General features: G+C 25.8%; 2 protein-coding genes and 2 non-coding genes across 4 annotated transcripts in view; 2 read left to right on the plus strand and 2 right to left on the minus strand.

Moving 5' to 3' along the window:
• Nucleotides 1–453: 453 nt before the first annotated feature.
• On the minus strand, nucleotides 454–572 carry LOC114121029 (5S ribosomal RNA). Its single transcript, XR_003592171.1, has one exon. It is a non-coding gene; the product is annotated as a 5S ribosomal RNA (ribosomal RNA).
• A 2,923-nt stretch (nucleotides 573–3,495) lies between these two features.
• Nucleotides 3,496–5,019, plus strand: LOC126552826 (uncharacterized). Its single transcript, XM_050207859.1, has one exon. It carries the CDS (start codon nucleotides 3,743–3,745, stop codon nucleotides 4,694–4,696), a length of 954 nt encoding a protein of 317 aa, XP_050063816.1. The 5' UTR covers nucleotides 3,496–3,742; the 3' UTR covers nucleotides 4,697–5,019.
• Nucleotides 5,020–7,685: 2,666 nt separating this feature from the next.
• Nucleotides 7,686–7,804, plus strand: LOC114121030 (5S ribosomal RNA). The gene has a single exon (XR_003592172.1). It is a non-coding gene; the product is annotated as a 5S ribosomal RNA (ribosomal RNA).
• A 1,047-nt stretch (nucleotides 7,805–8,851) lies between these two features.
• Nucleotides 8,852–19,507, minus strand: part of LOC114121007 (muscle calcium channel subunit alpha-1) — a 42,010-nt gene continuing 31,354 nt past the window's right edge. The window contains 18 exon segments of the mRNA XM_050205587.1: nucleotides 8,852–9,520; nucleotides 10,363–10,490; nucleotides 11,001–11,185; nucleotides 13,105–13,150; nucleotides 13,153–13,204; nucleotides 13,323–13,361; nucleotides 14,860–14,964; nucleotides 15,040–15,141; nucleotides 15,211–15,344; nucleotides 15,408–15,612; nucleotides 15,728–16,104; nucleotides 16,181–16,286; nucleotides 16,395–16,610; nucleotides 16,685–16,768; nucleotides 17,688–17,957; nucleotides 18,045–18,246; nucleotides 18,313–18,459; nucleotides 18,636–18,688. Of these exon segments, the coding sequence (XP_050061544.1) occupies nucleotides 9,335–9,520; nucleotides 10,363–10,490; nucleotides 11,001–11,185; nucleotides 13,105–13,150; nucleotides 13,153–13,204; nucleotides 13,323–13,361; nucleotides 14,860–14,964; nucleotides 15,040–15,141; nucleotides 15,211–15,344; nucleotides 15,408–15,612; nucleotides 15,728–16,104; nucleotides 16,181–16,286; nucleotides 16,395–16,610; nucleotides 16,685–16,768; nucleotides 17,688–17,957; nucleotides 18,045–18,246; nucleotides 18,313–18,459; nucleotides 18,636–18,688 (2,637 nt within the window). The 3' untranslated portion in view covers nucleotides 8,852–9,334.

Below are 19,507 nucleotides of genomic sequence, written 5' to 3' on the forward strand. Positions count from 1 at the left end.
TAAAAAAATTACTTTAATAACTCTATCAAAAAACTCATCATGAAATATACTTAGTGGAATATACTAAATACTAATGAATCATCTCCACTCGGAATAATTTTTCGTGTACAATGATATTGTATTTTTTTAAATTCAAATTGAACACATCCACTACAGTAACTCTTATTCAACGCCTAGGTATACCGTATATCAGTACGGTACACACTTTCCCACCTTATTAAAAAAATCTTAAATAAAAATTCTATATTTTAATTTTGTAAAAAATAAAAATATTTGAATACCTTCTAATAGTAGAATGCTTGTATAATATATTAATTATGTGAGTGTAAAATAAAAATAAATTTTCCAAACATTGGCTATGTCTAATAAAAATATTTTATACAACTTCATCGAATCACTTCGTAAGTCGTACTACTATATAATATACTATGATTAATCTAAAAAAATAAAAAATGCCAACGGCACGTAGTGTTCCCAAGCGGTCACCCATCCAAGTACTAACTACGCCCGACGTTGCTTAACTTCAGTGATCGGACGAGAACTGGTGTATTCAACGTGGTATGGTCGTTGGCAATGTGAATATGTCACCAGAACACAAATATTTCTCATCTATCTTTGTCTTATAGAAATATGAAATAAATAATACAACAAACTAATACAAAACACAGTGTTGTTAGGAGTTTAAGAATAGGTGGAATGGGCAAACCATGATTATTATTGTGATGAATAGTAATTAATGACATAACAATATCCATAACTACTTCTTTAGAGAACTTAAATTAAAAAATATAATTAAAAATACATTCAATCTGTGTTTAATGTACTTACTTACTATTTGTACAGTTGAATCAATTAAAAAGTATTTATTTCATCTTATAATTATTATGGGTAATGTAAAATATTTACAGATATTTACCTGTATCTTTAAGAAAATTTGAGATCAGAAAAGAATTCTATAGGGTTTTCTTAATCTCTGATGTACCTTTTAGGTGCATTATTTTCATTGGTAAACTGCACAAAGTCAATTAGTTCGATATATCATCCATATTAAGTATACTTTAGGTAGGACAATTTAATAAAAAAAAATAACATGAATCAATATACTGTAGAAGGTAGAACGATAATTTTGTGAACAATTTTAACAAATTGATTCCATTATTATTTTTATGTTATCAGCTGTTAAAAAAAAAAATAGTTTATGGGCCTGTTAAGGGTAGTCTATCCACCACTTAACTTTAAGTATCTCTTAAGTGACAGCTATTCCATAAGTATGAATGTACAACACAATTTTAAGAGACAGCGCTAAGGTGACACTTAGACTGATTTTAAGTAATACTTAAATGTGCACTATAAAGCCTCAATACTTCAATAGCAAAATATGGTCAAATTTTGTAAGCCATAAATAAATTAAAATAATTATAGTTATCCCATAAAATGATCTGTATCGCTAAGCTTTAATTTTAGTGTAGGTACCGTCCAATTTTACAACAAGTTAAAACTTATTATTATTTTTGAATGATTTAGTTTCTTAAAAGCGTTTATAATATAATGTGCTATTAACAGTGTTGGATTTCGAACAGGTGCTGCCCTAGGTTTTTTTTTAAATATGTCACCCCTAACTCAAGAAAACAAAATGTGGTTAATATCTATAAAATTTTTTTTTCCATTTCTTATAAAATTTGCCAGCCTATAGGCGTAAATCCGGCTCTGGCTACTAAAGCACAAAATAGTAATAGTTTTTTTATATAATAAGTCGCGATTTTATTTGACTGTATACTACTATAGACGATAATCACTAAATGTATAATGTATAATATTATATGTATGTATATGCATGATGTATAGGTACAGACATGTGTATATATATAATATACGTCATGTATACTATACTTTTTTTATACATATAGCCTGTTTGACGCGCTTCGTGTCGCGACTTTGTGACGGTAGAAAATTTCATGTCGATCGGATTCTTGCCATTTCACACCTCTGGTTTACGTTTTAGTACTGTAGAAATATAGTACTGTATACAATATTAATAAAAATAAATATAAAGATTTATCAAAAAAAGTATTGTCACTACAAATTTTCAATAACAATTGGATATGAACTATTTATTAGGAACTTTATACTAAATCTAATGGGTAATAGTGAATTTTGTTTTCGTTCTTAAATAATTGGCGTATATGTAATTTTATATAAATATAATTATGCGATAATATATAGCTATACTCAATAATTAGTTACCTACTACAGATTTTTTTAAATTGTTGATAATGATTGATTGTTGTAGTTGTTATTTAAAAAGTTGTATTAATAATCACTGATCATTGATCACGTTGGGTTAAACTAGGTATACTGTTTATTTATATTTTAAATATTATTAATATAATATATTGTAAATATATTGTAATATATTTTTAAATTATGTGAGAGAAAAATTAACAGATTTTAATCCTAAACTAAGAATGATTATTAAAACATAAATCGTTTACCGATCACTGTGGATATTGTAAAAAAATATACCATAAGTATTTTAACTAAAGTAATTCCTTAATTTTATCGAAGTGCTTATAGTGGACAGCATGTAAATGATTACCATTATTTTAAAAATAATTTATGAAACAATAAAGAGCTTGCTTCTGCTACACAGTCTGTCTGAACCGCAATCAATTCAATAAATCATCATAGGTTTACGAAAAAAACATTCAGAGAAAAAGAGACGAACTATTCTTATTATTGAACTTACAGTGATAATAAAATAAAATTATGCATATTTCTTTTCAATACTCCTAAATTATAGTAAGAACAACTTTGTAGGGATATTGTATCATATTTTTAAATTTAAAATAGGCATATTAATTTAAGTATTTTAATTGAAAACTTGATTAGCTATAAAAACAAAATAATTAGTGAATTTTTGTGATTTGAACATAATTAATTGTATTAAAAAAAAAAAAAAAAAACAGAGACAAAAACAAAATAATATTGTAATATTATCTATATTATGAGATTTTAATAATGTTTGTTCTAGAGAAATGATACATTTATTTTTATTGACTTTCAAGCAGTTAGCTTCCCTTCACCGTCATTAATAGTACTAGATTTCCAACTATATAGAATTATAGACTACTGCAGCACTATTACTAAAACTTATAATAATTACATGTATGTAATTATGATATAATATTATAATGTATTATTAATGAATTTTTATGGTGTACCTAATGGACTTGCGTCCAGCACAATATACTGCTACATTATCATATAAACATACAACATTATTGTGAGTTGTTAATAACTTTGTTGACAAAATTGAAAATAGTAAATAATTAAATAATTACACATTTATTGGTTATTAAAGTATTAACCGTTGTACCCTCATTGCATTAATATTACAATTGTTATTTTGTACAGAAATTGGTAAATAGGTATAATGTATATATATCATCAAATTATGATTTTATAGTTCAGTTTGCTTCGTTCCAAGTGCTCCGACAGTCTCACTTTTTCAGTAGAGCAGCCTCTTTCGCTCGTATAACGTTATAATACAATTTTCAGTTTAATTTTTTTACGTTTCACGTATAATATTAATAATTTAGTCATAAGATTATAACACATACTTATTTTTTACGAATATCATTCCTGCCTGGTGTAGTAATATATATTTTTATAGTTGTATTTTAACTATCAAAATTTGTAGTTTTTGTTACGATTTAAATTTCCATCTGCAGTCAAGAGAAACATGTCTGCAAAAGAAGAACCAGAAATTGCATCCACAAGTTCGTCCGAGTGTTTAGATGAGTCTAGACCTGAACAATCCGTAACTGATGAAGAAATAAACAATGTAACCTGTGCATTTAAAAATCAGATACAAATTGCAACTGAATTTTATAGTTCGTTTGGTGGGGCTCTCGGTGAAATGCTTCGTTATATACCACCGTATTCACAGAAAGAAAAATACGAACAGGAATTCGACCCTAAAGTTATTCTATCTTATATAGCCACACAAAGTCCGAATAAAAATGATATGGATAGAAATATATCTTTTTTAGTAATGTTAGGTGTCGAGAAAGGAAACAATTTGGACAAAATCACTGTGAAGTTATCACCAACAGATCACCGTTTATTTCAAACACTTAGAAGTATGTATAATTTGGTCTCAAAAGCTAAAAATTCAAAATCTGCCGTGACTTTATCCAGAATTTGTGAGAGCGTCCCAATATTGACATGCTTATATCTTAAAAATAAAGCCAAAAATCCAATTGTATCTTTTGAACTGATGGAAACGATCTGTAAGAACTATCCTAGAGTAATGATGACGTCTGCTTTTGCTCATCTTATACCAAACAAAGAGGAAGAATTTTGTCTATTTTTAAAAAAGGCACATTTGCTTCATCAATACCAGTTTTTTGATTTAATTTCGCGCCAGAGTCATCCGTGTTCGTCTGTTGATGACGAAGATGAATTCATTTCTAAGGTTTACGTGGGTACTCAAGCAGCCATCAATGGGTCACACATAGAATACGATATTCAAATGAAGTTTTTAAAAGAAAATGATTTAATTGTGGAAGTGGAAAATGAAATAACTGTTACAGAAGGAGTTCTAGAAGCAGCTAAGTTGTGGGACGAAAAAATAAGACAACATGAAATAAATCAAAGGTATGATGGTTATGAATATGGAGAAGATTTTATGTAATTATAAATGTTTCATGTGAATATTAACAACGTGCTTGATAGTATAATATTAGTGTAGGATAATGTTTGACTTAAGTATTTGACAATATTTTATTCAGAACTCTAACTTAACCCCGTCGTTAGAATTCATATAAAATTATTTTAAATTTATACAACATACTATTATAAATAAGCAATTAATTATTGAATAATTTTCAAACGTAAATTATTGTTCATGTTTTTTAACACAATGATTACACTATTGTACTTATTACCTATATATTTTATTATCAAAGTTATTATGATTATAATATGTGTTATTTCTTATACAGTTCTAGTTTTAAATTTGCGAATAATATCATTTAATTTTTCAATTAATTATATTCAAAAATATATATATACTATAAATGAAATAGTCTGGATTCAAAAATATCATAATTTATTACACCAATATTTTCCGCATATTGTTTCCTTTGTAACTGTATAATAAGCATTAAAATAAAAATAAGCACTGGAACTATATAATATATTTTATATTAAGATGTTAATTTCCTTCTATAAAAAATTATGTACAAAAAACAAATGAAAATAAGTACAAAATACAAATACTTATCCAAGCCATTAATGACAAATCACAATTTATGATGGTAGTGAAGTTCATTTTCTGCACTTAAACATATAAAAACTAACAAAGTCTCTTCCAAAACACAAGAAAAACAGCACTATATCTGTCATCATTGACTATAACCTAACCATATTGTTACAAAACAATTAACGTTTGAAAACAGTGAACACTATTGCTGCATTTTTAGAAAAAAAAAATTGTAATCAACTAAAAATAACTTAATGATATTTACTGATTTAAACTTTTGTTTTAGTAGTTAACTAATCAACCATTATTCAACCATGAAAATATTTTTAGTTAAATAGTGCCACGAGGTACCTAAATAGTGTAAACGATCTCTATTTCTCTAAATCAGGTTACACTGTTACAGTCATTTATTAACCTATATTATATTACAACTAATATAATTATATTTTGTAAATAACTTAAATTTAATTTAGTAGTCAAAATTAAAACTTTTAAACAAGCTTAATATCAGCTTAACTGATATTTAAAATTGGGGAACGTATAGTTAGGATCTGAGTTAATATTATAATCTACTAATTGATTAGAAAAATAATCTATATAAAAATATAAAAGTCTGTTTTAAACTCTAATAAAAAAAAAATATTTAAGTTGGTTAAGTGGTTAGCATATTCAGAAATTAAATAGGATTTGTTAAGTGTGTGTGTTTTTTTCAAAAATTGTTGGAATTGGTGGTCTTTTGACCTTTGTGTACCTGTTTGTAGTGAAACCAATGGAAAGTTTAAGAAAGCTTTAAAAATAAGTATTAGGTTGTATTTTCTATATACCCACCTATTAAACAACGCAACAAAATATTTGTATTATTATTCATTTTTATAACATTATCGCTCACCAGCGCCACGGTCGTGGCACGAGCTAAATAAAAAAAAAACAACTGCACGAAGGTGTGTATATAGTATAAAATATATCGAAGCAGGAGTTATTAAATTATCACTATTGTCTTATAGTAATAATCGTTAGAAAAATGTATTAGATCAATTTTTATTTTACCGCATAGATACATGGCAAACAGAACAAAATTATGTAACAAAAAAAAAGTTTTAACTCCATCTTATCATATAATGCATGGCGTAAATATTTCTAAAAACCTTTTTTTTTATACAATACTATACTATATTTAACTTATAAAAATGTTTACTTACAAGTTGATGAAGCTATAAACTTTTAAATATAATATTAATTTTTTTATTTTTCATTGAAATGAAATATTTTACGAAATGTTTCAAGAAAATAAATTTCATGAAATTTTAATTTACCCATATCATTTAAAACATTGAGTATAAATTAAAACTAAAATTAAATGCTATATAAAAACAAATGTATACTCAATGGTAATAGTTATAATATTTTGTTTTAGCATAAACAATTTATCTTTAAAAATTTAGCTTTCAGGTAACGAATATGTACGTATAGTATCTATTATCTATATAGTATCATAGACTCAATAGAGTAATACTATACGTCTAGGTATATCATAATTGTATGGTAGGTATAGTACCTATAATTTTGACAACGATGAAATGCTAATCATTTCAAATCCATTATGTAATTTGTAATTTTTAAATAATCCACAAAAATTGGAATTTAATTATAGCCCCATAACGATTAGGTAGTAAGTGATGTTTATCTACGCTGTCTAATGTTAATATATTAGTAGGTATTATTATTACTATAGTTTATCAAAAAACTTAAATGGTACGTTTGTACATTTGTAGTTTGTACTTGCACCTTTCTTTATAGTTTGTTTGTTTGTTTGTTTGTTTATTTATATTATATTATAATATTACTTTTTAATTGAATAACAATAATTTTTTTTGAGTTAAACGTAAATTAAGATTTTAAGATAGGTAAATGAAAATGAACAGCTTGTACACTAAAACGTAAACTATTTTAGAAATATTTTATTGAGCTACCCTATGTTTGATGTATATTTTGTAATTAGTGAATTTACATACCTATAACTATTAAAATTTATTACCTATGTTGTGTTTTAATAGCATGTTATATTATAAACATTTTTCGAAAATAATAAGAAGTTTTAATTTGTGGTAAAATTGGACTGTTCCTACCTACACTAAAATAAAGCTTAGTCAAAAATGTCATCGGGATACTATTATTATTTTGCTTTATTTATGGCTTACAAAATTTGACCATATTTTGCTATTGAGGCTTCTATAGTGCAAATTTTCAGTTGAAAAAATTGAATTAAAGATCTAAAAAAAAAATAGGTAGGTACCTAGGCATGTATGTATTACACTCTATAATAAAAGTAGGTATACGTTTTTAGTCTAAGTATTGCTATTTGTATACGACAAAGATACCTAGGTGAAAAATATTTGTTGTCTGATGACAAAGGCCTATCGCCAACGACCATACCACGTTGAATACACCAGTTCTCGTCCGATCACTGAAGTTAAGCAACGTCGGGCGTAGTTAGTACTTGGATGGGTGACCGCTTGGGAACACTGCGTGCCGTTGGCATTTTTTTTATGTCTTTGGATTAATTATAGTATATTATCTATTATGTATTTAATATTTTTATATGTAAATCATTAATGCTATTTACTACGAATCACGAAGTGATTTAATGAAGTTATATAAAATATTTTTATTAGACATATAGCCAATGTTTGGAAAATTTATTTTTCTTATACACTCACATTATTAATACATTATACAAGCATTATGTTAATGTAATTATAAATGTTTCATGTGAATATAAATAACGTGCTTGATAGTATAATATCAGTGTAGGATAATGTTTGACTTAAGTATTCGACAATATTTTATTCAGAACTCTAACTTAACTCCGTCGTTAGAATTTATATAAAATTATTTTAAACTTGTACAACATATTATTATTAGACAATTAATTATTACCATATAGTTATGGTAGGTACGTACGAAATAGTTAAAATTGTATTTAATACCAAATTTGGTAAGAGAGGTATTATTGTTTGTTAATTTAGGTATACGTTTGTATATATTATATAATACTTCTATAAAATCTTTTAAGAGTAATCATAATACACATATAAAAAATATGTTATAAGACTAAGATAAAAATGAGATTAGAATAGTATGTAACTACACAGTTTTTGTAAATTGTTTTAATTTATTGTACTTCTGCTATTTTATTTGTTGTAAATTTCAATTTCAATTAAAGTTTTATTTTTGTATACCTTAGAACTTAAGTATTATTGCCAAATAAGAACTATTGTCTTCACTACAAGCCTATAGGTTTCTAATTACAATCATCATTAATTAAATTTATTTAAATGTATTTTATATTTATCTTTTAATTACAATACAATTATTTACCATTGTTTTTAATATTATTATTATTACGTCGTAGGCATATCTGATGTTGGTTTAAATGATAAAAATAATGATTTTTTAATGATTCATCCATGTTTTTGTAATATTTGAGCCGTTGAAGTTATAATATTAGGCTCCTATCTATACATTGTATTTAAATGTGTCAATATAGGTATACGAGTATATTTTGATTTCATAAATTACTCTTAATTGCAAATAATCGTTTAATTAAATCAGAACAACAACAAAAAAAAAAAAAAAAGAAATACAGCTGCAACATAGATATAATAATATAATATAATATAATATAATGTAATATAATATAACATAGCATTTATATAATCGTAAAATTTCAGCACCAAAAAAATAAAAAATAAATGTGTATTGACTAAGCAAAAAATATAAGCTATAGTATAACGTCTAATAAAAAATAATTATTTACATAATTAGTTAACATGGAAAACGTTTATCGATAAAATCTTAATGTGTAAATAAAATAACTAAATTCAAAAGTATATAATAATATAAATAAACTATATGACTATACGGCACATATGCCGAACAACACCGATAAAATTATATTGTGAGGCACTTGAATTGGACTCAGAGAAGTGAAAAATGATTATTATTATTAAATTAATGTTATGAATTATTTTAATTATAATTAGTATACCTATAGGAAGGAAAAATATCTTAGACAAAATTACTGTCTTCTTCGTGGAAGGATATGGGACGGCCATGTTGTTCTCGAGTGAGTAACTGATGTGCAGCAGAATCCATTTCCTCTCTGGTCATATTTAATGCTTCGCGTAATTCTTTGGACGTATTCTGCACAAACACTTCGTCACAGTATTTGCCAAGGCCTTGCTCTGCTAATATCTAAATATATATATATATTAAATTTAATACTTATATCACTAAAAATGTAACAAAAAAAAAAAAAAAACGAAAATATTAAGTATAAGCTAACGCCTACTAACCATCGTTTATCATATATTTTATTAGTTTTTTTGTTTATAATTACGCGATGTAAACAATTTTAATGGTAAATATAAGTTGGTACATAGTACATACTATGCAATGTGTTGACAATACACAATTGAAAAACTAATTGAACTAATTGACAACATATATATTATATTATATTATTGTCTTGAAAATGTATAAAATTAAAATTGACATGTTCGTAGTTTGGTACGGATCGAGATAAATATAGCTTGTAAAATTTAAATATTTGTAATAATTGAATTATAATCAATTTACACACTTACTAGCTAAGTGTAAACTTATAGACACTGCATTAGAAATTTCAATTTACCCACATGATTTATAATGTTCACAACGCACATTTTATTATGTATTATGAATAAGTATTTAATAATATATAGGAATATATATATATATATAGGAATTAATATAGGAATTTCAGTTCTATTAAATATTTAATACTTTTTTGTAGGAACTTTAGTATACAGATTTTTGTATGATATAAATAAATTTTATATACTAAACTAACTATGGAATATTATTTCATATAGGTAACTTAAAATTAACGAAAAGTAAAAAATATTTGAAATTAGAATGATTTAAAAGTTTTTAATTTTTAGAATTAACTGTATATTTATATACCTTATGATTTTTATATCTATAGGTACATTGTTTCTTATAATCATTGAAAATTATAAAATATTACCATCTAATAAATAGTTTAAATATAATACCCGTCCAACGAGGCTTTCTGCAGATCCAATAACTTCGGTTGAATTCAGTCTATCTTCTATGGGGCTTCCAGGTACAGAATGTGATAACCTGGTTAGGGGTATGGCTCCGTTCCTTTCTTCTTTATTATCTATATATTCAATTAATCAAAATTATATTGCAATGATTAAAACCACAAACTGATTTACGAAGTTCGTGATTGAAATCAAGGTAATAAAGTACAAATAAAAAGGCTTTTAATAAATATAAAAAATATATGTATCAAGTGAACATTTTTAAATCAAAAATTATACTGTTGGATAATATAATACAGCGTTAAAAAGGCGATTAGTGTCCGTACGCTAAATATTTAAGAAATATCGCGTTCGCGAATTAATAGGTACTACGGCCGACTTAAGATAAATACAAGTACATTAATAATATCATAATATATTTTTTGTGCGTGCAAAAATATAATAGGTATGTACATATAAAAACATAATTACTACTTATATCGCAATTTATCAATAACTTTTAAAAGCCTTTAAAATTTGTACTTTTAATAAATATTACATTATTATATATACTGTAGCGGTAAAATGTATACATTTTGTTTTAATCAAGCTACACGGCATCACAGTAAAAATGTGATAAGTTATACCTTTGTAATGAAATGAAGCGCGTTGATGCATAATATGCACCGTTCGCTGGTTATTTTGGTCGTATAGCAATCTAGCAGCATTACGTTTTCGCATGGGCAGGTATACGTTATCCCCGCTGAAGTTTGACATATTATCATCGGTATCGGGACTTCTGTTTAGCCAATCGTTGTTAAAGGGGTATCCTCTAATGGTAGCATTTCAAAATAAAAGCAACAGAAATGTCAATGTTAGCGTTACGTGCATTATCATTCAGTAGTTAATTATTATATTAGATAAAAAAAAAACGTATATGTTATATGTTCAAGTCATTATAATAATAACAAATAAGTAGGTATATAGTGCAAAATACCAAAAAAAAAAAATCCTATACTAATATTAAAGCTATATTATAATAAGGCTGTTACGCGTGTTACATTTTATATGCGTATATAGGTAGATAGATTATATTATAGATGATACAAGCTGCTATAATCGCACCTATATCTATGTATACTAAATAAAAGTCGACAGCCAAAGAAAGTGTTTAGTTTTGAAAACTGATATAAATGAAAAGAAGTCATATTTTAAACGAGAAGTACAGTCGTAGTTACACTATATAGTTTGGTATAATGAAGTATTTATATTTATGAATTTGCCTTAAATGTGACTATAATCGCAACCCAAAACCAATAAATAACTATGGCTATGGTGAATATAGTGTTAAGCATATAATGTAAATTAAATTTAGGTATCATAAAGATAGAATTAAGTATAGGTAGAGTAAATCATGTTATATATTTTGCTTTTCATACCATAAAACAAGTTCAGTTAACTCCACAACGGCAGTGTCATTATATTAATTATAGTGTAACAATAAAAGCGTTTAATATACATTAATTGTTATTTGTTTTAGAAACTACATAAAGTAAAAATCAAAGAAGAATCACTTATTCCGAGTTAAGTGTGTGTTAAGATTATTGTGATCCCTAAAAAACAGCTTATTTCTTACCATTAAAATTACGCATTTGAACGGGTAAACGTCTGAAATATACATACATATATAATCTTGCGTCATTTGTACATCATACTCATTATTTGTTTTGGCTAAAAGACAAAAGTGCCTTTGGTTAAGAGAATTGAGAGTGTCTCTTAAACTTAATAATATATCTAGCGACATGTCGCGTCATCGATATTTTACTAAACCTATTCATTGGGTATTAACTGTACTACATAAAATTATTTATTTATTTATGTCCTTATTTTTATTTTTAATAAATATCCTGTATTATTATACCGTTATCTTACATCTATTTTAATGGTCTGTAAAAACAAGATGGACATATTTTATAAATAATATAAGGAAATCAAAATGCATTTTTATTTTATAGAAATCTGTATTATACCTAATTCTGTAAGATAGATTAAGATTTTAAGAGTATGTAAAAATTACTTTTTTTTTTTAAATATTATTTAATTATTGGTTTATTATAAATTCATATTTATCAAAATATAATTTAATGTCAATATTATTCAAATAACTGTAGGTATACTAATAATTCAAATTCAACGAAACATCAAACAAATAATTAATAACATTATAAAATTGAAATTATTCTAAATTGTAACTAAATAGTATAAAAATAATATTTTAATTGATGTCTAAGCAATTATCGATAAGTTGATCGTTATATTTTATAGATAGAATATTATAAGTAAATAATAATTCTTTAATATTTACAGTTAATGTTAATAAAAACTTTATGTTGAGTATTCAATACTATAGTATTACTGCATCTATATAAGGTACCTACATAATATTATTCCGCCATAATGATAATGTATACAGCTTATAAAATGCAAAAAGAAATATTGTGTTCATGTGTATTCAATACTTTAAATTTAAATTAATAAATTATATTTGGTACACTAATACAGAAACATCAAGTCTAAAGTCTAAACAGAAGTATTTACATTTTAGGAAGGTGTTCTAACCTACCAACGTTTACAAAAATCTATTACAACACTGTTGGAAATTAGTAGCATTATAACATTTAATAGCCTACTGGTTTCTGATTTTGTATCATAAAATTGTATATTATATTATGAATTTCAATAACATTTTACCTATGTAGTGAAACAGATCCATTTTGAATTTTGGTATCTCGCTGTGTTTTGTATAGTTGCCTGGTAAATAATCTACTTCGATTGAACTCGACGGAGATAGCTAGAGTAGAAGAACCCACGGGCGATTAATTTTTTTTTTAGTCAATATGTTATTAATAATATAAATAAGTAATAACGTTAAAATGAAATTAATAATATTATATAGATCATGGAAATACCTTTGTCACATTTCTTCCTGATACTTGTAAGTAATTTTTCTGAAAAATTTATAATTTCTGTGATATTAAAAAGTAATTATGTAGGTATATAAATATTATAAAAATGTATGAATAAACAGCTGTAACTATATTGATATATTGAACACGGTGAGTTAGTACATTTTTTAGCTACGTAACAAACGATTAGTTTTTAGCCGAACAACAGTAATCATATATTATCCATATTTGAAAGTTTTCATAACTTTGTTTTATGATTATTAATTCAAGTACCTATGCACAAATGGTATGGGAATATTTTAATTAATTTATAATTTTTTTCGGTAGAGTATACATTATTTAAGTCTGTGATACAAATATTGAATAAGTGAAAAATCATAAACTATTAAATAATTATTTTACGTAGTTTGTTGAAGTAACGCTGAATAATACACTAAATATTTTGTTTAATTTAGTAAAATAAGTCAACATAGTTGTTCCTTATAACAACTTAACTACTTAATCTAACATAATTATTTCATATGGGTAACTAAAATCTAATTGAATGGTTAATTGGTTATGAAGAATGCTTGTATTATTTTAACATTGATGTATACAAGGTTAGGTTAAATAATTGAAAACATTATTTAATAAATATTAAATTGAATTATTGCTTTATATTAATTGTAAGATAATATGAAGCTCATAGATCATAATGATATTTATATTAAAAACATAGTATTTAAACATATTCAGATAAAATTATAAATTGTAAATATATACTATATTACTTAGGTACCTATGCATTATTGTAGGTATTAACTATTGAAAGTTATTGTGTATAATAGAATAAATAATCCTATCCTGGCACCTTATTCCTCATCCCTCATCCTCGTCCTTATCCCACGACGTCCCAGGATCAGCTTATTTATTCTACTGCGTGTTAAGTACAACAAACAGTTTAAAATTTTAATTATTATAATACTTTAAGTTACCATTATTATCTATAAAAACAATTCTAAAAATAATATTGTTGAATTAATACGTTTACCGAAATTATTTTTTTTCAGTGTTTTTAAATAGATAATAATAACAGTATGCACTATTATTTTTAAAAGTTTAGTACGATAGGTGGTACTCTCTAGAAATAATGCCTACGTTGTTAAGTACGTATTATTATTTATGATAAATAAGGAATAACTGAATTATAATTTGTATTATTCACACAATTAATCACGTTAGTAAATACAGCAAAGTTAGTTGCGTTTGTGTATAGGATCTAAAGTCTATTTCAAATGCAAATATAAAGCATTTTATAACTATATAATATTAAGCTTATTAAATTGTCATGTCTTAATATATTATTATATTAACGATAAATTATTAGTTCTCTAGCAACAGCAGCAACTACTTCAAGAACCTAACTTTCAACGTTAAGCCTAAAAATTAAAACTACGCGCATATATTTAGTGAATGTTAGTATGACAACATAAAAAACTGTTAGTTTTATATCGAGTTTGATGAAAAACTGAAATCACAGTCTGTCAAGTGCGTAGCTTACATGCTTCTTTTTCGAATGAGTATTGCTTACTCTAAATGACCGTCTTAAACTGCCCGTCCTACGTCTCATCGATGACCAAACGCTTCCAAAGAGCGTATGATTTCTCTTCAAATTTATAAACGGTTTAAGAAATGTATATTCATATTTATAAACAAAAAATGTGCATGATTAAATAAATACCCTATGTGATGGTTCAGGATTATCGTCGATTAGTTCATCAAGGTTTCCAGATATAGCTCTTTTGATTTCAGGACCAGCATCATGTAAAGTTCGTAAACCAGCCTATAAAAAAATATTTGCTAAGTGTAAAAAATAATTATGAATTTTCCATTTATGTATAGCAATGTTTACCTGAAGAGTGACAGTATTACGTGCTTCTTTATCGCCTTCTTTAAGTTCCTGTTCTTTTCGTTTTTTAAATCGTCGGAAATAATCTTGAATCAAGAATGTTGCGTAAAATTTACCCACAGTGACTTCGTCATCAACTATTATAACACGTTTTAGTTGATAAATATTAAGAAAAAACCAACAGATTAAAAACACTATACCTCCTGGAGGTGGTACAACTTGGTCTAAGAGTTTTGGACTGGTTCGTTTCCAAATTTTTTTGATGACAGCCCTTAATTCTGCATTGGCATCATCAATATTGCCTTCAGATTTTATGTGTAATGATGTTCTAACGACAGCAAACAATGTCGCATTAAATAACACTGTGCCATCACTATTTAGAGGCATGTTCATTGAAACCAGTCTCTAAATATTGATTAAATATAATTGTGTCACATTCAATACATTTTTAAGTTAATGTTAAGTGATGATTAGTTTAAAATTTAAATATTAACATTAATTAATATTAAAGATTAAGTACCTTACAAGCGACTCGATGTGGACATAGTTTACCAAATCCCAAAGGGGGTGAAATCTTTCTCAACAGAGTTACAACGTCCAGATGTTTTATTCTACCTTTGGCATCAGGGTCGTATTCACTCCACAACCTAATAAATTCGTCTAAATGATGCGGTCCAAGTATAGACCAATCTCTTGTTAAATAATCAAAGTTATCCATTATAACAGCGACAAACAAATTTATGATCAGAAATGAACACAGCACGTAAAATGAAATAAAGTATGGAAAAGCAAAGTCAGAGCCACAGCAATTATCATCAGTTTTATCGGCCTCGTTATCGCAAAATACTTCGTTTGGTCGGTAAGCACATGACATCATAATATCTTGCCAAGCTTCACCTATATACAAAATACTTAATAATTTTTTTTCTCAATTTAAAGCTCAACGTAAAATTAAATAAGTAAATCATTTTACCGGTAGCAGAACGAAAAAGAATTAGAACTGCTTGAGGAAATGTTTGGAAATGATTGTTTCTATGGATTGCAGAATCTTCAGTGTCCTTTGCTATTCTTCCAAAAATCTGTATTAACATATTTTATTCCACGATATTTAAAATTTAAAATAAACTCGTAGATCAAAGAAAAAATATTATCAAAATAATAATATTATAATTAATTTAAACTATTACCTGCATCCCAATGACAGCATAAATGAAAAACAACATCACAATAAGTAGTGCGACATATGGTAGAGCTTGAAATGATTTTATAAAAGTCCACAACAATGTTCTTATGCCGTCACCGCGACTTAATAACTTAACAAGACGCATAACGCGAAATAGTCGAAAAAAGTTAATCGACAATTTTCTTTCTTTTTTTTTCGGAGCGTTTGCCATATTAGGAGGCTATAAAAAAAATCATCAGACAATATACCTACTTATTGAAAAATTACAACCACACTATAAAAATAGGTACATACGGATAAATTTTCAACAACGATATCTATAAAACTCCCCAGTACTATTATGAAATCAAATACATTCCATGCATCACCGAAATAATTCTGAAAAACAGTGTAAAAAAAAAATAACTATGTATAATCTTAAGAGTGAAAACGTAATTAATTAGGAAAAATTCAATTTTTCCATTAAAAATTAGATTTTTACCTTAAGTTTATGAAAGAACAATACATATAATTTGTTTTAACACAAAACAATATATTATTGTTTAGTGTAGGTGCTAAATAAAATAAAAACCACTCGAAGAATAAATTTTATTTAATATTGAACTTATTAATATTAAGTGGTAATTTTTATTTTTTTTATAGAAGTATATGTATAAAAAAAATTAAACATTGTTATACATTTGTTTATTCAAATAGGGAGTATCATTATAAGTACCTACCTAATATATTTATTTTTTAATGTTATGCAAAGTAAAGTTAGTAAATAAAAATATTTTTTCATTTCACTTATTAACTCATGAAATAGTTAGGTACATACCGAAATTAACTAAAAATGAATAAAAATATTTATAATTAAAGTATGATTTTTTTATATACTTGGATAATTATTATGATTTTAATATTTCAATATATTAATTCAATTGCTTTTGGTTTTTAATTTAATTAAATATAAATTAATTGAATATAAATTATAATCATATAAAATAGTTAAAATGTATATTATCTTTTCATTTTATGGTAAATCATTAAATAAGTTATGTAAATGATCTAATAATATGTTTAAAACTTAATACTTCAAATATTTAGGAGCATTCACAAGCGTAAATGTAATAAAACATTTTTTATGTATGTCATCTATATAGACTATAAATAGAACTGAATAGGTACCTATATAAAAAACAAATTCGAAAATTAAAAAAAAAAGTATCTTAGTTATAGTCTTAAGTTTTTAGGATAATTGTTAATTTTATTCTAATATTTCTCAGGAGTGAACAAAAAATTAATTAATCATGCATACCTTAAAACGGAAAGCCGCTAGTTTAAATACAAATTCCAATGCGAATACAGCAGTGAAAAATAAATTTAACATATCCAAGATGCTATCGTAGTATTGTGGTTGTTTGTAGAATTTCATTGCAAGTGTAATGGTGTTTACCATAATTAACACAAATATGGTATATTCAAATGGCTGTGACGTCACAAACCACCACACTTTGTATTGACATCGATGCTTGGGTATGTAACGACGTACAGGTTTGGCTTTCAGTGCAAATGCTATACAGTTTCTCTAAAAATATATTATAAGTAAAAGCAAATTATGATATATACAATTGTCAATAAGTGTTTGTATAGTTGTAAATGTATCCGTATTTACTTGGTTTTTATCAAGCTCGCAGTTCTTGTATTCCTGTTCTCCTTCATTTTGAAACGTAACTATAACGAAACCGACAAATATATTCACCATGAAAAACGCTATTATAATTATATATATGATGTAATATGCGGCAACGATTGGTCTGTAGTTATGTATCGGACCCTTTTCTTCCTCATTGGAGTCTATTGACCTTTGTAAAAGTCTAAAACACATATATACATTTCATTAATGAACCGATGTTTTTAGAGATAAAAAAATTCATTCTTACGAAGGCCATCCTTCAAAGGTAGATACAGTGAAGAGAGTAAGCATTGCTTTGGCTACGTCGTCAAAATGGAATGAGTTACGTTCCCATTTTCTATCTTCTTTTTTAGGAGTATCGACATCACCATGGTCGAACTTTAGGTATAAGCCTCTGTTGAATGAAAACTACTGACTTAGTAATGAAACATTTAGGTAGGTACTAATAAATAATAATATCTTAAGCATTAAATAAGTATCTTGCAATATAAATTAAATTATTGAAATTCAACAATTATGTGAAATAACATATTTTATTTTTGAAATAATTAAATTATATTTTATACTAACTGGCATTCAAATTCTGTAGTTTTGGAAAGATCATTGCATGAAAAAAATTTCCCCTATAATCATACGTACAAATCTCAAACATTGTATTATTATACATAAAATAATTATAAAAATATTTAATGTTTAGATTGAAGATAAAGGACTCAAGTATTAATACTGTGAAAATCAAACTAAATAATACGGATTATGTACAAAATTTAACATTAAAAGGATGTAAATAAATTAAATTATTATCAACGTGCGTTCAACAAATAAAAACATGCAAATTACAACTTACTAGTCTTATAAATTATTAGTAGGTAAATGTTATTATAAGTTATAACCCATACCTCATACTTCTTATAGTTATTTTAAAATCATTAATATGCATACCAAACGTCATTGAAAATATGAACTTTTGTTACTATTATACTTTTTGTGTCATATTTCAACAATAGATCAGTATTATTGAACAAAATTGAAGCTTCAAAAAGTAGATATTATAAAACAGGCTCGAAGTGCATTATTGTGAAATTTACGATTCGTTAATTTATACGAATCAATTTTTACAGTTGAAAAACAACTATACTAAAATATCTTCATTTTGGTATTTTTGATTAACTTAGCAATCATTTCCAATTGAACAGATGTAAAACAAAATCCATAATATTGTAGTCGAATCCTTGTTACAAGGGTATTTCTTCTGCAGTTACCATAAATTAAGTTACATAATATTATAATTATTGTTATCATAGTATATGTAGTATATGGGTAAGTGGGTTATAATTAAATATAGATTTTTGACAATACTGCTGAAGGTAAATAATTGATAAGATATTTTATACAAGCAAATATACTGCGTTACCAGTAGTTTCATGCTCCCTAACTGGTTC

This window comes from Aphis gossypii, chromosome X, assembly GCF_020184175.1.
Source record: "Aphis gossypii isolate Hap1 chromosome X, ASM2018417v2, whole genome shotgun sequence".
Lineage (NCBI taxonomy): Eukaryota > Metazoa > Arthropoda > Insecta > Hemiptera > Aphididae > Aphis > Aphis gossypii.